The following is a 15,891-nucleotide window of genomic DNA, read 5'->3' as shown; positions in this document are numbered from 1 at the left end:
CAAATGTGGATAATGTTGTCTCGGAGAGTAACATTTGCGTATTTAACAATCTTCCAAAACTGGGGGCCCAATGAGAGGTGGCAAAGGCAAAGGCAAAGGCAAAGGAGAGCACGTAGATTGCCCCGGCGACGTCAATAAACGACTAAACCAATGTCAATGCCCTCTACGCGTTTGATTGCGATTTCCAATTCTTTACTTTTTATTATTTTATTTTACTACTAAATTTTTATGCTTTTTTAATTTAATATTGTTCGTTCTTTTGTATAGTATATAAAGGCCGAACTCTATCTCTGCATCTTATACCTCGCAATAATTCGTAAAACAGAGAAAGAGATTGAGAGATGGCCAAAGTCGGAGGAATTACGGAATCGGCAGGCAGTGCGAATAGCTCAGAGATCGACAGCCTCGCTCGATTTGCCGTTGACGAACACAACAAGAAAGAGGTTCTCTCTCTCTCTCTCTCTCTCCCTTCAAACTTTATCTTCTAATTTTCCGGCAAAATGAAATACTAGTTTTGTTTGGTTCGGCTGAATGTTTTTTTTTTTTTTTTTTGGGTTTCGACTTTCATGCCTTACTATTATTATTTGGGAGTTTCTTTCGATCAAAAGAATTTCAGCCTAAAACAATTACGTGATGAAAATGATCATTTTCGTTTTGTGGGTTCCATAGACAATATGTTGATAGGTTGTTTGATGAAATGCCTATGTGAGTGGATTTGAATGAGTTGAAAGGTAGTTGGTGACTAATTCAGTATGCCCATTTGTTGTTTGATGATATGGCTTTTGTCAGATTGTCAGGGGAGTGAGTGCATAACGTTAAAAGCATACTTGTCAAAAAGGGCTTTTGTTGGGAGGCTGCTTTCATGAGAAGAAGGGCTTTCAGAATACGTGTGTTTTGTGATTGTTTAATTTGCAAGTAGGAAGTTCTTACCTGGATAATTTTTAATTTAAAATTAAACAAATTTATAAGAAATTAGAAGGAAAAAGTGACTACTTGCAGAGCAGACTCTTCAATACATATATATACTAGTATTGTATTGTTTTCATTTGTATAATTAAATTAAACACATGTAATCTTAACAATGAGAGATCATTATTTTATGGCTTTTGTTAGCATGTGTACTCAGTACAATAGAGGAAATGTTACATCGTCCATCTCTTAAGAGAAAACACATCAATAGCCATTAGATGCACAATGATCTATCAATAGCACCACACAAAACAAAACCCCAAGAGTGAGATCATTGGTTGTAGATGGATACGTGCACGTGGGAGATTTTTTATTTTTTATTTTTATGAATACTACATCAGTGTACATGGCTTTTTGGCCAATTCTATTTTGAACTTCCTCATGGATTTTTCAAATCAATTTTTCATTTTTACACTAGAAAGTAGACAGGATAGTGCAAGTGCAGCATCAAATGGTTAAGTAGCACAGTGACTCTCTAACAGCCTTGAGTGTTGAAAGTGCTCTCTCTCTCTCTCTCTCCCTCTCTCTGTGTCTGTCTTTGTACATCTGCATGTATATACATGTATATTATTATGTGTAGAAATTAGAAAAGAGTGGTTGTTTTGGTAGAGCAAGAATTGTTTCTACTCTCATCTCATCCAAGATCCTACTAAATGGGTACACCTTAAATTTAGTTTTTATTTATTTCAAAAAATAAACCAGTAAGATTTTACGCTACTATCTTCCTACCTCTATGACTTTTCTTGTAAAATCCAACCCAAGATTAGCTGCAAAAAGTGGAAGAAATGGGGAAACAATATTCCTGGCTAGATTGATAAACCTTTATCACTTCATCTGCATCTCTGACCTCCAATCATGGGCGTAATGTCGGAACCCCTTTTCATCTTCATCTTCTTTCTTTTCATAATGCACGTTTTAGGTACTCTCTCTCTCTCTGTCTCTCTCTCTCTCTCTCTCTAGGTGAGTTGGATTTTAATCTTAATTTTTTTCTTGAGCTAGGTTAGTTTAGATTGCCTATACAGTGTTATAGGTTTTCTTTGTGAGACGTATATTATAGACAAACTTACATATAAACACAAATCCCCAACCACCTGTAACCACGATCAACTTTCATCCAAAAAAAAAAATAGTTGGATGTGGAGCGTTCTCATGTCTTGTAGTTTTATTCAATTTAGTGGTGACAATAGAGGTTTTTGTATTAACTAAGTGTAGCTACCCAATGTGGCCCAACATCCAACCCAGTGCAGGAAATCCCATCTTTGTGTGCTTCGAATTTAAGCTCCCACCTAACAAGGCCTACTCCCTGCGTCTCCCATCACTTGGTCCGACCACATTTGGGGCTGCCAAGAGGAGGAATACTCTTTTTTATAGAGCTCAAAGAGTAAAGCATATATCTAGAATTAATGAGTTAAAAATTGACGCATATCCTTATGAAAATATAATGTACTAAACAATTTGTGCATGAAATAGGTCAAAATTTATAAGCAACTATGAAAAACTCTATTTAGAGTTGGCCTTTAAATAGAAAGTCCGTTGGCTACTTAAAGATAGTTGAAACCCAAGCCCAACCCAAAGAGACTGCCCTGGTTTGGCGAGCTATGCCTAGGTGACTGCCTATAATAACTATGGTTAATTGCAGTGTGTGTTTCATTCCTAATTAGATGGTTCTTCTACTATCCACGCTCAAGGACTTGCTACAAGGAAAATAATTTTAAGACTGCAACCAAGCATCAAAAAGCAAGAGGAATAAGTTGTTTTCAGGTGTAAATTATTCTATTGAATCAAAGCAAACAAAAAATAATTTTTTTGGGTTATCATTTTACTCTATTAGTGAATTCTATTGTTCTCATGATCCCTCAGTTTGTTTTGGCTGGAAAATAACACTTTTTTCTGCTATCTATAATTATCCTACTATGATGAATGTTTTTCCATTCAAACTAACAGATAATTTATTGACAGCTTTTTTATTATTTTTATTTTTCAAATTATGTAATATTTCCTATATTCAGTGTATGTTATAGTGATGTTTGTATTTATGCGTATATGTGTCCATATATACAGTTGCATATAATCAAAATTTTATAAGTGTACAATTCATTGATGCAGTTTCATTCTTGTTTTTTGTTTTTACTGTTGTGGGCAGAATGCTTGTCTTGAGTTCAGCAAAGTCGTGAATGTGAAGCAACAGGTTGTTTCTGGAACTGTGTACTATATAACACTGGAAGCAACCAACGGTGGTCAAAAGAAAGCTTATGAAGCGAAGGTCTGGGTGAAGCCATGGATGAATTTCAAGGAGTTGCAGGAATTCAAGCCCATCGGTGACACTCCTTCACACCCTAGTGCTTAGCTAGGTAACTATTACTATGGAACCCAATGACTTTATGTGGTTTAAGTTTGATGATTAATGTTTCATCAGTTAGTATGGTATTAATTAATCAATTAGGGGTATCCAGAGGTTGATTTTGGGTCGGGTTTTTTAAAATTGGTCAGTTGACTGAACCTGTTTGAGTTGTGAATATGCCTAACTGATTTCAACCGCATGTTAGATCAAAATCTTCTTCAGTTTGTTGGTTGGGTTCAGAATTAAAAACCCAAACATAAAAAATTTTGTGCACACTAGGCGATTACTGATTTAATAGAAGAAGGGGTTCAACATATTCAACGAAGAAGAAGAACCAAAAAGAGTTGTATAGAAACAGGATTTCTAATATACCAAAACACTAAACAAGCCTCAAAAACCTAACTAAATTTAAAACAAAAACCAAACTACACTTGGAGATCAATAGATGTAGACAACCAAAACTCTACAACCAAACCTAGATCAATCAGCGTTGCTTCCACAGCCAGCAATCAACGTCTCCACCACCGTCTTTCTTGAAGCTTGAAGATCAATTGGTCTTTGCACACCGCCGCCAATCAGTGTTGTCGCCATCAGCATTCTAAAGCTAGAAATCTACCATTATTGAAGCTTAAAGTTTGTTGACGCTGTGTGATGCCGTATGAAATCAGGCTTTGTCTTTTGGGTGTTCAGATCGTGAGAGGGGCTTTTGGATTGTGGGGCTTTTGGAATATGCGAGATAGATTTAACCTTTAGGGTTAGGGTTGACAAGAGAGAGAATGAGATAGATGCCTTGATGACAGAAGGAAGTTTAAATAGAAGATAGAGATCGATTTAACCTGTGCCACATGTCGCATGTCCGTGCTTCTTAGTTCTTGAATGTGCATTTGACATGCCATGAATTTGATGTGGCTTTTCTACCACGTAAATACTTGTAAGTAATAAGGAGTTTTAATTAATTAATTTAAAAAAAAAAGGTGAAAGTTCAACAATGTTTTCAAAATTTTGAACATATCATAGAGAACAAGCAAAATATGAATCCTGTCTGTGTTAAATGTCCATACAATATAACCTCCTTTTCCCCTCAATGAATATTAATATTAGTTGAAAATTCAATGTAACTATTATCAATGTGGTTCTTTGTGAATAATGAGTAACCAGTTACATGATTGATTGTATATTATGGGCATCGATTCTACATGTTTTGTCTCTCTTGAAGAATTTGACTTATTAATGTGTCTGCATCATGCGACTCATATCATTTAAATCTTGTATCATATCCATGCTTAGAGTCCTAGAAGTAGTCGAAGTTTATAAATTCTTTGTTTTTTTTTGTTCCTTTAAACCTTGATCTACTAATGACTAGTGTTCCATGCGCAAGCAAAGCATGGTAGGTTCCTTGCTGTAAGTTTATTTTTAAGGCATAAACTGATGTTGTCAGTCAAACCCAGGTGAAGGTTCCAGTTGAAGGATGTAAAGCTTTGAAGGTTCTGACCCATTTGAATGAATATTGGGGCTATATGTTTCAGTTTTTACTAGTACTGTGTAATCTTGTTTTCTATCTGAAACTTTCTATTTTCTGTATGAACTTTTAGCCTTGGATTTGACGGGAATTAAGGACCTTTGTGATAAATAAATAAACTTGCATGTTTAACATTGCGAAACATGGCTGCGCTAAAATTTTTGTAATTATTTATGAAAAATGATTTTTCCACTAAATTTGGGTTCGCCCGAATTGTTCGAATTACGTAAGCTGGACGACCGACTGAATCACCGGTATCACCTTTGTCAATCGTGATTGTCTACCTTGTCATCCGGTGTGTCAAGTGGCATCTGCTTGGATGACTGGCATGCACAAATTCAGACAATTCGAGTGAATTAAAATTCGGTGGATGTAACATTGTAGATTATTTATCTTGTAATGTTTGGTGGGTTGTAAACCAAGAATGATTTTCAGGTCTTGTTAAAAAGGATTGAGGCTAAATTTTACAAAATTATAGAAAGGTTAGCTAGGAATGTTTACTTGGTCCAATTTAAAGGCTTGTTGCTAGCATTCTTAGTAGTGCAGATTTGAGTAACGAAAATAGTTTTTTTCGAAAGACGGAAGTGAACTCTTATCCACAATGCTACGACTCTTGAGTAGGTGTTTAGATCCTCTGGAGTGGATCTCTCTAGAGTTTTCTTGCATTTGAACTAAATGACATCATTTTGCTTAAGACTCCCAACAAAAAACAATAAATTAAAAAAAATAAAAATAACACAAACCTAAACAGACATGCATACAACGCCTCACTCGCCGTTGGCACCATCTTCGGCTGCCGCCCCTCTCCATCTCACCCCTCTTCTGTCGTTGTCCACCAGGCCCCTTCTCTCCGCCTCTACTTCTTTCTCCACTTCCGAAATCCTGAACCCTAATCCTAGATGTAGAGTTTTCAAAGGGTGGTGGTAGGCGGTGATGGCTGCGACAGTGATGGGCGGGAATTTGGGTGTAACGACCACCTAAAGAGAGTAACATTGAGTTCTGAATGGAATGAATTGTAGTTTTGGGAGGTGAGTTTTTGGAGAAGTCTGATTGTTTGGCATAGAAAGCATAGCATTAGAAATCAAATCTCTATTTGCTTTACCCATTAAACTACAATTACAGAGAGCATTAGAAATCCAATCTCTGTTTGCTTTGCCCACTAAACTACAATTAGAGAAAGTAAAGATCAATATTATACATATACATATATAAATCACAATTCTTCTTGATTTCACCAGAAATTGAATGGTAATTGCATTTGTATATATCTTATATATACTAGTGTAATATCTGTGCTATTCACGGTTTCAAATAAATAATTAATAATTAATTTTAAAATTAAAATTAAATAATAAAAAAATAAAATTAATTAAATTTAATTGTTTTTATCACAATTTCGTTTATTTTTTTTTTCCTCCTATCATTAATGCTATGTTTTAAGTTCTAAATAACAATAACATGAATAAAATGTAATTAGTAAAAGTTAAATAAAAATTATGATAAATTATAAAATTGTACTTTTTAATTTTTATTTTTAGGAACAAAAACTTCACCTATGATAAAATATAAATACATTATTATTTTTTAAGGGTTTCATAATTTTAGTTTGCCATATATTAGATGATATCGTAAATTATGTGAAACTTAATAATAATAATAATATAATTATTATTATTATTATTGTTATTATTGTTATTTTTTACTAATTATATTTTTTTAGTTTTCCATATAATAATATATATATTTTATTTTTATTTTTTTTTGGTGTGAAACTCAATCTAGCAAAATTTGTTTAAATCAAAAAATTGAATAACAAAATGAAAATGACAAATAATGAACTACCCGTGACACTTATCCTCTTATCTATCCTGAAATCAACATTTACCTATCAAATACAACTTCTAGATTTTCTCACTCTTGCTAGTTTTGGTATCTTATATTGGGGCGTTGTTTAAGTGTGCAACCCCCTTAAGGTTGCACACCATATGCAATTCAATTTTTAGCTGTTAGATTACAATAATTGATCAAGACAATTGAATTGTTTAATCATGAAAAAGTTGAAAACAGGGCAACCAATTAATGCTTGTATTTGCATGATTGCATCCCACTTACTCTCTCTATTTCGTCTCTATCTCTCTCTGTTCTCCTCTTTGTGTAAGGTTGAGTCAGTGTAACCCTTGATTTCTATTAACAGTGAGAAGCCCCTGCTGGGTTCCATTGATGAAGCTCTGTAGGGAACAGTATAACGGGCGATTTCCAACAACAACGGGACTATAAGGTTGTGTTGGTTCCATTGCTGAAGTGAAGGCATTCTCTCTAACTAGATATGAGGTATGGAGCTGTCTCCCTCTCTCTCCGGCCTCTTCACTTCAGCTATTTTCCTTCAACTAAACCCCTATCCTAACTTCAACCGCTCTATGCTTCGCTCAAATAGAAACCCCTCCATTGGCAACTAACATTTCTCCCTCTCAAGTGAGTGTTTGTGTTTGCACAAACAATTAAACCGTGTGAAAATGTCATGTTTGTGTTTGTGTTTGTGTTAACATTTTTCGGTCATCAAGTAATTGTTTGTACTAATGTCATGTGTAGTATGGCCCGACAGAAGTTAAAGGGAAGGTGATGATTATGACATTTCAAATAAAGCAGATGACATTCGTTTGATCAATGAAAGTCGGGCGGAACCTTATCATGGTTGCGAAACTGGTCCGATCAATGAAGAAGCAACCAACAGAACGTTGAAGATAGCGGAGCTGATGTGAAACAAGAAACGGTTGGCGATGCTCATCGCAATGACATGGTTGGTGATGTTGTTTGTGCTATTCTGGAACAGAAATTTGATTCGGTCGAAGATGGAGAAGCTTTCTACAATCCGTATGCTAAAGCCAAGGGATTTAGTATACGAAAATCCAGATTTAACATAAATAAATAGGGAAAGGTTGTTAGTAGGCTGTGGTTGTGTTCAAGGGAAGGTCAGATATTATCAAAATACTTGGACCGTGTTGCTGAGAAGAGTAGAGCTCCCAAGGCACTAACAAGAGTAGGTTACAAAGCCCAATTTCGCATACGGTACGATGCAGATGCTGGTGAAGGGGGAAAGTATGTTGTGACTCACTTCGTTGCAGACCACAAGCATGAATTAGCGGAACAACACTGTGTGATGTATCCGAGGTCACATCGCGGTTTAAAAAGCGCTGACAAAGCTCAAGCAATGGCTATGCGCAACGTCAGCGTGAAGACTAGCCAAATCACGGACTATATGGTAAATCAATCCGGGTCTTATGAGAATGTTGGTTTCATTCGTACGGATCTGCACAACCATATTCAAGCCGAACATAAAGTAGAAGTTGAGGATGGTGATGCGCAAGGTGCGTTCATTTACCTATGTGCAAAACTTGATGTTGACGCACATTTTTTTTACAAGTATGATGTGTGTAAGGATAACAAGTTACAAAATCTGTTTTGGGCAGATTCGAAATCGCGGGCTGACTACGCAAAGTTTGGTGATGTGTTGATAATTGACTCAACTTACAGAACCAATGCGTACAAGAAACCTTTTGTCATGTTGGCTGGTGTGACTAACCACTTTAGGACCACGATATTTGCATGTGTTTTGCTAGCTAATGAGACAATTGATACATACACATGGGTTTTGAAAATATTTATGGAGGCCATGGGCAATAAAACACATGTGTCCGTACTGATAGATGGGGATAAGGCGATGCGAGAGACAATCAGAAGTGTATTTCCAGACACAAGACATCGACTATGTAATTGGCATCTTGGGAAAAATGTTGTTTCAAATGTTCACAAAAGTAGCTTTGCACATACTTTCAAGTAGTGCATGGACATGGAAACGGATGAGGCAAAGTTTGAGCATGGCTGGACGAGAATGGTCGAAAAATTTGGACTTCAAACCAACAGCTGGGTGTTGGAGACATATGAGAAGCATCATATGTGGGCTGAGGCATATATGCCTGGACATTTCTTGACTGGGATGAAGAGCACTCAGCGCTCGGAGAATATGAATGCTTATTTCAATCACTTCCTCCAACACAAATTGAAGCTATATGAATTTGTTAGGCACTATGATCGGGCTCTTGCAAGGATAAGGTATAATAAGGCTGGAGATGATGCTGAAACAAATTACACTTTTTCGGTATTGATTACTCCATTGCGAGATATAGAGAGACATGGAGCTGAGCTATTCACCTGAAATATATTTAGAATGTTCCGTGATGAAATCTTAGAAAAAGGGAAGTTAAATGTCAAGGATGTGTTCCCTTTGCGGGATGGTTCGAAATGCTACTATATTCATAAGTACAAGGTGAAGGATAGATCATGGATAGTAACACACAATCCAGTGGATGCTGCAATGAGATGTTCTTTCATGAAGTTTGAGTTGTTGGGGCTACCTTGCTGTCACATGATATGTGTTATGAAAGCTGAAAATTCAATACAAATTCCCCCAACTTGTGTGCTATATAGATGGACAAGGGCTACAAGCAAGGATGGCTAGCAATGGCCTTAACCCTCAATTGATAGCACTACAATACAGACGACTAGGTATGAGATATTGAGTTCTTCCTACAATGAAATGTGTTTCTATGCCTCGTAATCAACGGAAGGTTTCAAAGAAGCTAGGGATGTATGTCTTCTGATGAGAAGCCATATGAAGGAGTTATATGAGAGGAATCTGAACGATGGGGATAGAGACAAAGGGAAACATTCAATCCCACGACAATTTGGAGTAGAAGATCCTGATCTTGTGAAGACAAAAGAGAACCTGGGATGGGCCTCGTCCAACTGTCGAAGACTAAGAAAATGTAGGAATTGCAAATGTAGGAATTGCAAATGCATTGGGTACACAAGCGAACGTGTCCTAAGGTTCGGTTTAGGTGAATAGTGGGTTGTAACTCAGATGCAGATACAACCCATATCACTGACCGTGAGTACAATGTGGAGTCATTGCCCATTCGCTGCAAAACTAGGTTGGTGGATCCAAGTATACCGCACATTAAGCAACGATGATTATTTTGCTTTGTTTCTCCTGATTCCAAACAACCTATGGGCCAATACGGTAGTATCGAAGCAGCAGCGTACAAAAATGATTCGACCACAATTGATGAGGTGAATCAAGTAATTGTATAATTTGTGTGATTTACTTATTCCCTTAATTTATTAGGTAGACAGTACTAGCTATTGAAAACACATCATTGCGAAGAACAGGGTAGATATGTATGTAGTTTTCATTTTGCACGGATTGCTGTACATAACATGTAAATAATTGGTTACATACAATGCCAGGAAATGGAAAAACGTTACTTATGTACAAGGCCACAAGTTGTAAATTTCCCATATTGTTTAGAGTGATGTTGTCATTTGTGTTTGTAGTGACTTGTTATTTTGAAAACTAATTGAAGGTGAGATATATATGGGTTGTTTGTGTATTGTTTTGGGTTGGAAATTGGCTTATGTCTGTGTTCCAAGATTCCTATTGCGGGTTGCTTGTTTCTGCTCCATGTTTGGTTGGATCTAACTGAAGAGTTTTTTGCGGTGTGGTTTATCAACTAACGATGTGCTTGGCTTCGTATTGATTTGTTATGACTTGTTTCGGTAAATTGGTATTATATTTCAAGTAAAATACGAATTTTGTCGATGTGGTTTTGCAAAATTACATCCCAGCACATGCATTTTGTATATAATCCAAGTGGTAGTTAATTTTGGGTGTTACTTGGAGAAAGTAACCCAACGAACTCATTTACTTTATCTCTATGCCGATTGCTATATGAATTACGAGTTACGAACAAGAGTTGTAAAATTATTTCATGTTAACTATGAAAGTGATGGATTTATTGTCAGTAAAATTATAGTGGGCCTATATCGACAGCAACCAAGTAGTAATTTAAAGTTGACAAGTTAAAGAAGAAAATCAAGCAATTGTGATGTTGGTTCGAATGCCTGAAAATGATGAAGACTTCTTTCGATGAACTGATGGTAACAAAGTAAACAAGTAAAATGAACTTTCTGATATGAGCTGATGGTAACAAATCGTAGAAGATAAACCTTTGCTGATTCGATGTTGAAATCACCAAAGTTCACCCAGTGACAAAGTAAAAATGCGAAGGGAAAAAACTACTCAGAAGTTACAATGTAGAAAGTAAGTTGTTGTGTTGTTGTTCATGTCCTCTCTCTCTGCAAACCTTCTGCCCTTTATAGCTCTTATTTCCCATGACCCCATGATCTGCCGAATCTACAACTACTTCTGTGCAACTTCTGTAACTGTACGGTCATTTCCATGTCTTGAAATCACATAAAACATTCACTTGTACCTGTCGAAGTGCATATCATTGAAGTTGCCACCTGTGCCCAAGTCCTTTTAGCCTTTCCTCGACAAATACAGACTCCCAATTTGTTCATGTTTCCTTTTGGAGGTTGGCCACTAAATCCATGAGCACTGCCAGTACCTATTCTACCGTGTAAGTCAGGTGGCATGCAAGATTTAATGTTAGTTGATTACCCATGTCTTCCGGTGGACTTGCCATGTGTCCTCAATTGAATGGAGTAGCTGTCGGCAGGATGTGGGAAAAATAGTTGCAAAGAGGAATTTTTTAAAAATAACTAATCATAATTTAGCTGAAAATATGAGTGAACTTTTAAAAAAAAAAAAGTAGTTTCCATTTTTATGATTATAAACCCGAGATGTATATTTTGTTTTCGATATAAATAAGTTGTGTATTGTGGTTACGTAAAATGTAGGACAACAATTGTGTTTAAGTCATTACAATCCAGAAAAAAGGTTATTTCAAATATTAATAAGTTTACCGCCATTGAATATATTGATTAAATTAGAGGAAAAATTCAATATTTGGCAGAGTTTGATGATTCAAAGTCAGGGGGGAGTTACAGTGAGTGGCCAAGTGTTGTGGTTCAGTGGCCCAGTTTGCAAGGATTGTGGTTGTGTTTAGTGGACAATATTCTATCGATTTTTGTCTCATGGACTTGCCCCCACAATGGTGAAAATGAAGGTCGACAGAGAAGAGTCAATATTTGGCAGAGGGGACTTGAAGATTTGAAGTCAGAGGGCAATTACAGTGGCAGTTATGGTGTAGACGTGTGGGATCATGCAATGATGGGCCATAAAAATAGTATACATATATCAAAACACACGATCTCCCTTCTAGGCTTTCCAAGTATACTAAACCTCCACTTCTATCTGTCAATCTCCCATTTCTTCTGTTTATTTCATGGCCACCAACTGTTTGAAACTTCTGTCGACAGAGCAAGGCTCCTGCTTTGTCCCATGCTTCCTCCTGAAATTGTGCCCACTAACTCCATGACTAGTGCTAAAAACTGCCCCCATCACTTGTAGGTGACCCACATACAGAGAACCCACTTTCAACTAGTGGACATTCCTTCAGACTTGGCCACGTGTCCTCCATTAAGTGGACCATCTGGGGAAGTGATTGAGACCCCCTCCAATCACCACCCCCACCACCCCCTACACACAAGTGGGGGTTGGTGAGTGGAGGAGAAGGAAAAAAAAAAAAACTGGCTAAACAGAGAGAGAGATGGTCATGGGGGTGCCCCCCTTGTGGGGGTCCAAGTCATATGATATTTAACTCGAACAAGGGGGCCATTGTTTGGGCCCAATTTGTACTTAGCCAAGAGATTTATTCCCCTGAGCCCAAGAAATAAATCCAATAGTAAATTTCTTAATACGAGCCCAAAACAAACATAAACTACAGCCCAATATAAGAGCATTTAAATATATTGGCCCCACCATAAGCTATAAAAGACTCACCTTTTCAACTTCAAACCACTTCATTTCCCTCTGATTCGAACCCCTCAGACTGTGCTCCTTTTTCTCAAGCATTGCAGTTCAAAACCACAGCACCACAAAACCCTAAGCCATAGCGCCCAAAAAATCTCAACCATCTCCATCTGAGGAGAACAATGAAGACTTACTCCGCTTCCCAGACCCTATCAGAGCACGTATCGCTCCTCTGAAATTAGGTATTACCCTATTGCCCAGCACAAGCTCTGTCGCTAAGGCTACTCTAGGCCTTACCTTCACGTCTTACTTCCTAGACAAGCTAGCTCCATACTATCCCCTTGGTAATGGTGAGAACCTTATTCTCAACCAACCTAGACTTAAGTGGACTAACTGAAATGTCAGCAAAAACCCAGGCAGAGGCTGGAGGTCACCAGACTCTGTTTGGCAAAGCTGGGCTAGGAGAATTGAAAGTCATGACTCTAAAGTATGGAAGCACCAGGGCATTTGTGAAGCAATTAGACTGTCGACCAAGAAATATGACATGGACAAAGGGCTAATTGCTGCTGCTGCATGCTTTTGGTCACAATCTTGTAACCTCATTCTCCTCAATTTTGGTATGATTCCCCCTACCATCTTAGATGTAGCTAACCTGACTGGTCTCCCAATCTTGGGCAATGAAATTCATGCTCTCCTTGATCCTCCAAAAGTGACCTTTAATTTAAACACTGACATGAGCTATACAGATTACACCCAGAGATACAAAGACAAGCCTGGTTCCCCTGTAAAGGACCAAGAAAGAACTGCTTTTTACTTACTTTGGCTTTGTCAGTTTTTTTTTTTTTTTTTTGTATCCCTGGGTACAAGATCACCAATGAGCGCCTCTCCCTTGCCTTGTGTATGCAAGATGGCCAAGCTATGGCTTTAGCCCCTTATCTTCTTGCCACCCTTTACAAGGCCCTATTTTCCTTTGTCAACAAGAAGATTTCTGGCAATTGTGGTGGACCCTTCTGGCTCTTCCAAGCTTGGTTGTATGCCTATTTCCCTGAGGCACGATCCCCACCACCTAACACCTTGAAACTAGTTTTTCACTCCTATGCTGAACAATTGCTTACTTATAACAGTCAACACATCCTCACTTTCAGAAATCATCTTGCCTTGTTTTGCAACCTTCCTTTGAAAAGACCTTCCAACTTATACATGCCATTTCAAAACTTTCAATTCTCCTCCAGTAGACTTCGCTTCCTCTTCATAGACCCTTCTGATTTAGACAATGAGCAAGTCCAAGCACAAAATGAGGCCTGGAGACACATTCTTACCTGTAGACATGTCTTGGTTGGTTGTTCCATATCCTCCACCAAGATGTCGAATTGCAGTTTTGAGACACACTGTCCCAATCAATGGTCTAGGCAATTAGGTCTTTCCTAGGGTATCCCTTATCCTTATTTCCACCCAACCATCCATGAGGAAATTGGGTCCAGAATCTACTTCAAAGATCCTAGGCAAGCTGAATCCATTCTGACAGAGAACACCAAACTTTTCCAATATTTTGGCCCCTTCTTCTTCAAACATGCTTCGGACTGCTCCACTGTTTTTGACCATTGGTAGGGACTTGTGACTGCCATTATTTTCTATAAGCCACTTGAAACCTGCTTTCACGATACTTGTATTGATAATCAGGGCCCCAAATCCTCGTCTTCCAACCTTAAGGCTACAGGTACCCTTCCTTCATATATTTCATATCCCTAATTGTCTCATGCCCATTTTTTTTTTTCTCTACAACACTAACTTGTTTGACCTTTGACAGCCAAAATTGGGCCTGTTACTGAACCATTGGTTAGGGACTAACATAAAGGCAAGGCTCCAATGGATCCAACTACTCAGGCAAACACCCCATCAGTTTCGAAATTAATGGGAGACTCTTTGGTAGCCTCGCAGACAGAAGCACAGAGAGGAACTACCACCCGTACCCTTGTCAAGACAGAGGTCACGACGATGAAGAGAGAAGAGCCTTCCACTACTCCTGCTCTAAGTACAGACCTAAGTGATTGGGATATCCCTTTCAGCTAAATAGTTGGCCAAACAACATCAAATCCTTCAGGGCGGCTCTACCAAGTATGCCTTTACTTTACATATTTACATCATCTCAATTTCCATTCACGCCCGACTGATCACTTACTTTTGTGCAGAGAAAAAGAAGGAGATTACTCATTACTGCTGTTGATGATGAGACAATTCACAGCTAGAACCTCCTCCTATTGCTCTCAGGATGTCACAGTTGGGGCTCTCTCGATGGAGGTTGATTACCCAGGGGACACTGAGCCTATTATTGCCCCTTCTGTCTTTAGCCCTCAACCATCACCATCCAACGCCTCAAATTCCCAAACTTCAAACAAACAATCAAAGATGATTGATTTTAACATTTTAATCAATAGCCAATCCTCTCCAACAGATGACAATACAAAATCCCGTCAACCAGAAGTTCACAACAACCAAGGTAAATAGAAATACAAATGTGACTGTTCGTTTGAAAAAAAAAAAAACTTCTCTTTAAGTAACTGCTCTTCTTTTCCAATTTACAGGGACAGACATAATACATGACTTATCTCCACGACCAATGTCTGAGAAAGAACTTGAAGGTCCTCATGGCTTTTCCCTCTTAAACGATTAAACCATCTATATCGATAATTCAAATCGTTTAATGTGTATGGTTTGCTGAGTATTTAATCTGTATCGTTTAATCGTTTAATCTGTATCGTTTAATCTATAATTCAAATCGTTTTATATGTACATGACAGATATACTGGTGTGCTTGATGCATGTGAGAAGGTAATATCAATGTCCATCCCATTAGAGTAGATTTCATATGAATGTCGATCCCATTAATATGAATGTCAATGTAAATATGGAAGTGAGTAGATGTTCGAATGGCCTCTAAACAATGTCTTCACTTGTGTTTATGTGTACATTTACATGCCTTTCAATTATAGAGGAATACATTGGTTGTGCGTATAAATAGATATGCTTGACCGTGTGGTGTACCTATTTGACTCATTGGCATCTGCCACACTGGACACCGACAAGCTTAACGCGGCAAAAATGTTGGTATGTCTTGTTGAATTTCACAAAACTACTTCCAAACTGTGACATCCTTTACATAAACCAATCCTTGGAAGGGTAACCACATAGAAGATATATAAACGGAAAATATGTGAAGAAGTATTATCCAACCATGTGGGAAACTTTGAAGGAGAGTTGATTACTTCATAACATTGCACAAAGGGAGAAAAA

The 15,891-nt window shown here is 37.7% G+C and overlaps 1 protein-coding gene and 1 long non-coding RNA gene across 5 annotated transcripts; both read left to right on the top strand.

Annotated features, from left to right (window-relative positions):
* Positions 1-4: 4 nt before the first annotated feature.
* On the top strand, positions 5-4,971 carry LOC114300345 (cysteine proteinase inhibitor A). Of its 3 annotated transcripts, none has more exons than XM_028245231.2 (4): positions 5-152; positions 326-443; positions 3,113-3,320; positions 4,759-4,971. In XM_028245231.2, exons 2-3 carry the CDS (start codon positions 342-344, stop codon positions 3,314-3,316), a joined length of 306 nt encoding a protein of 101 aa, XP_028101032.1. In that variant the 5' UTR covers positions 5-152; positions 326-341; the 3' UTR covers positions 3,317-3,320; positions 4,759-4,971. The 3 variants fall into 3 exon arrangements, with proteins under 3 accessions (XP_028101032.1, XP_082760646.1, XP_082760647.1); XM_082904520.1 differs by having other exon boundaries at positions 35-152; positions 268-443; XM_082904521.1 differs by lacking the exon at positions 5-152 and having other exon boundaries at positions 173-443.
* Positions 4,972-6,499: 1,528 nt separating this feature from the next.
* Positions 6,500-15,616, top strand: LOC145806740 (uncharacterized). 2 transcript variants are annotated; one of them, XR_014350231.1, is made up of 5 exons: positions 6,500-7,160; positions 7,432-14,317; positions 14,408-14,715; positions 14,790-15,097; positions 15,183-15,616. It is a non-coding gene; the product is annotated as an uncharacterized LOC145806740 (long non-coding RNA). The 2 variants fall into 2 exon arrangements; XR_014350230.1 differs by having other exon boundaries at positions 7,419-14,317.
* Positions 15,617-15,891: the final 275 nt, after the last annotated feature.

The sequence above is a fragment of the Camellia sinensis genome, chromosome 14 (genome assembly GCF_055761805.1).
Source record: "Camellia sinensis isolate YWXY chromosome 14, ASM5576180v1, whole genome shotgun sequence".
Taxonomy (NCBI): Eukaryota; Viridiplantae; Streptophyta; class Magnoliopsida; order Ericales; family Theaceae; genus Camellia; species Camellia sinensis.
Note: the sequence above shows the minus strand (reverse complement) of the source record. Positions and strands in the feature narration are given on the sequence as shown.

Coding starts and splice junctions, on each gene's coding strand:
- LOC114300345 (XM_028245231.2), top strand. CDS start 342: ATGGCCAAAGTCGGAGGAATTACGGAATCGGCAGGCAGTGCGAATAGC. Junction 444..3,112: donor ACGAACACAACAAGAAAGAG/GTTCTCTCTCTC, acceptor TGTTGTGGGCAG/AATGCTTGTCTTGAGTTCAG.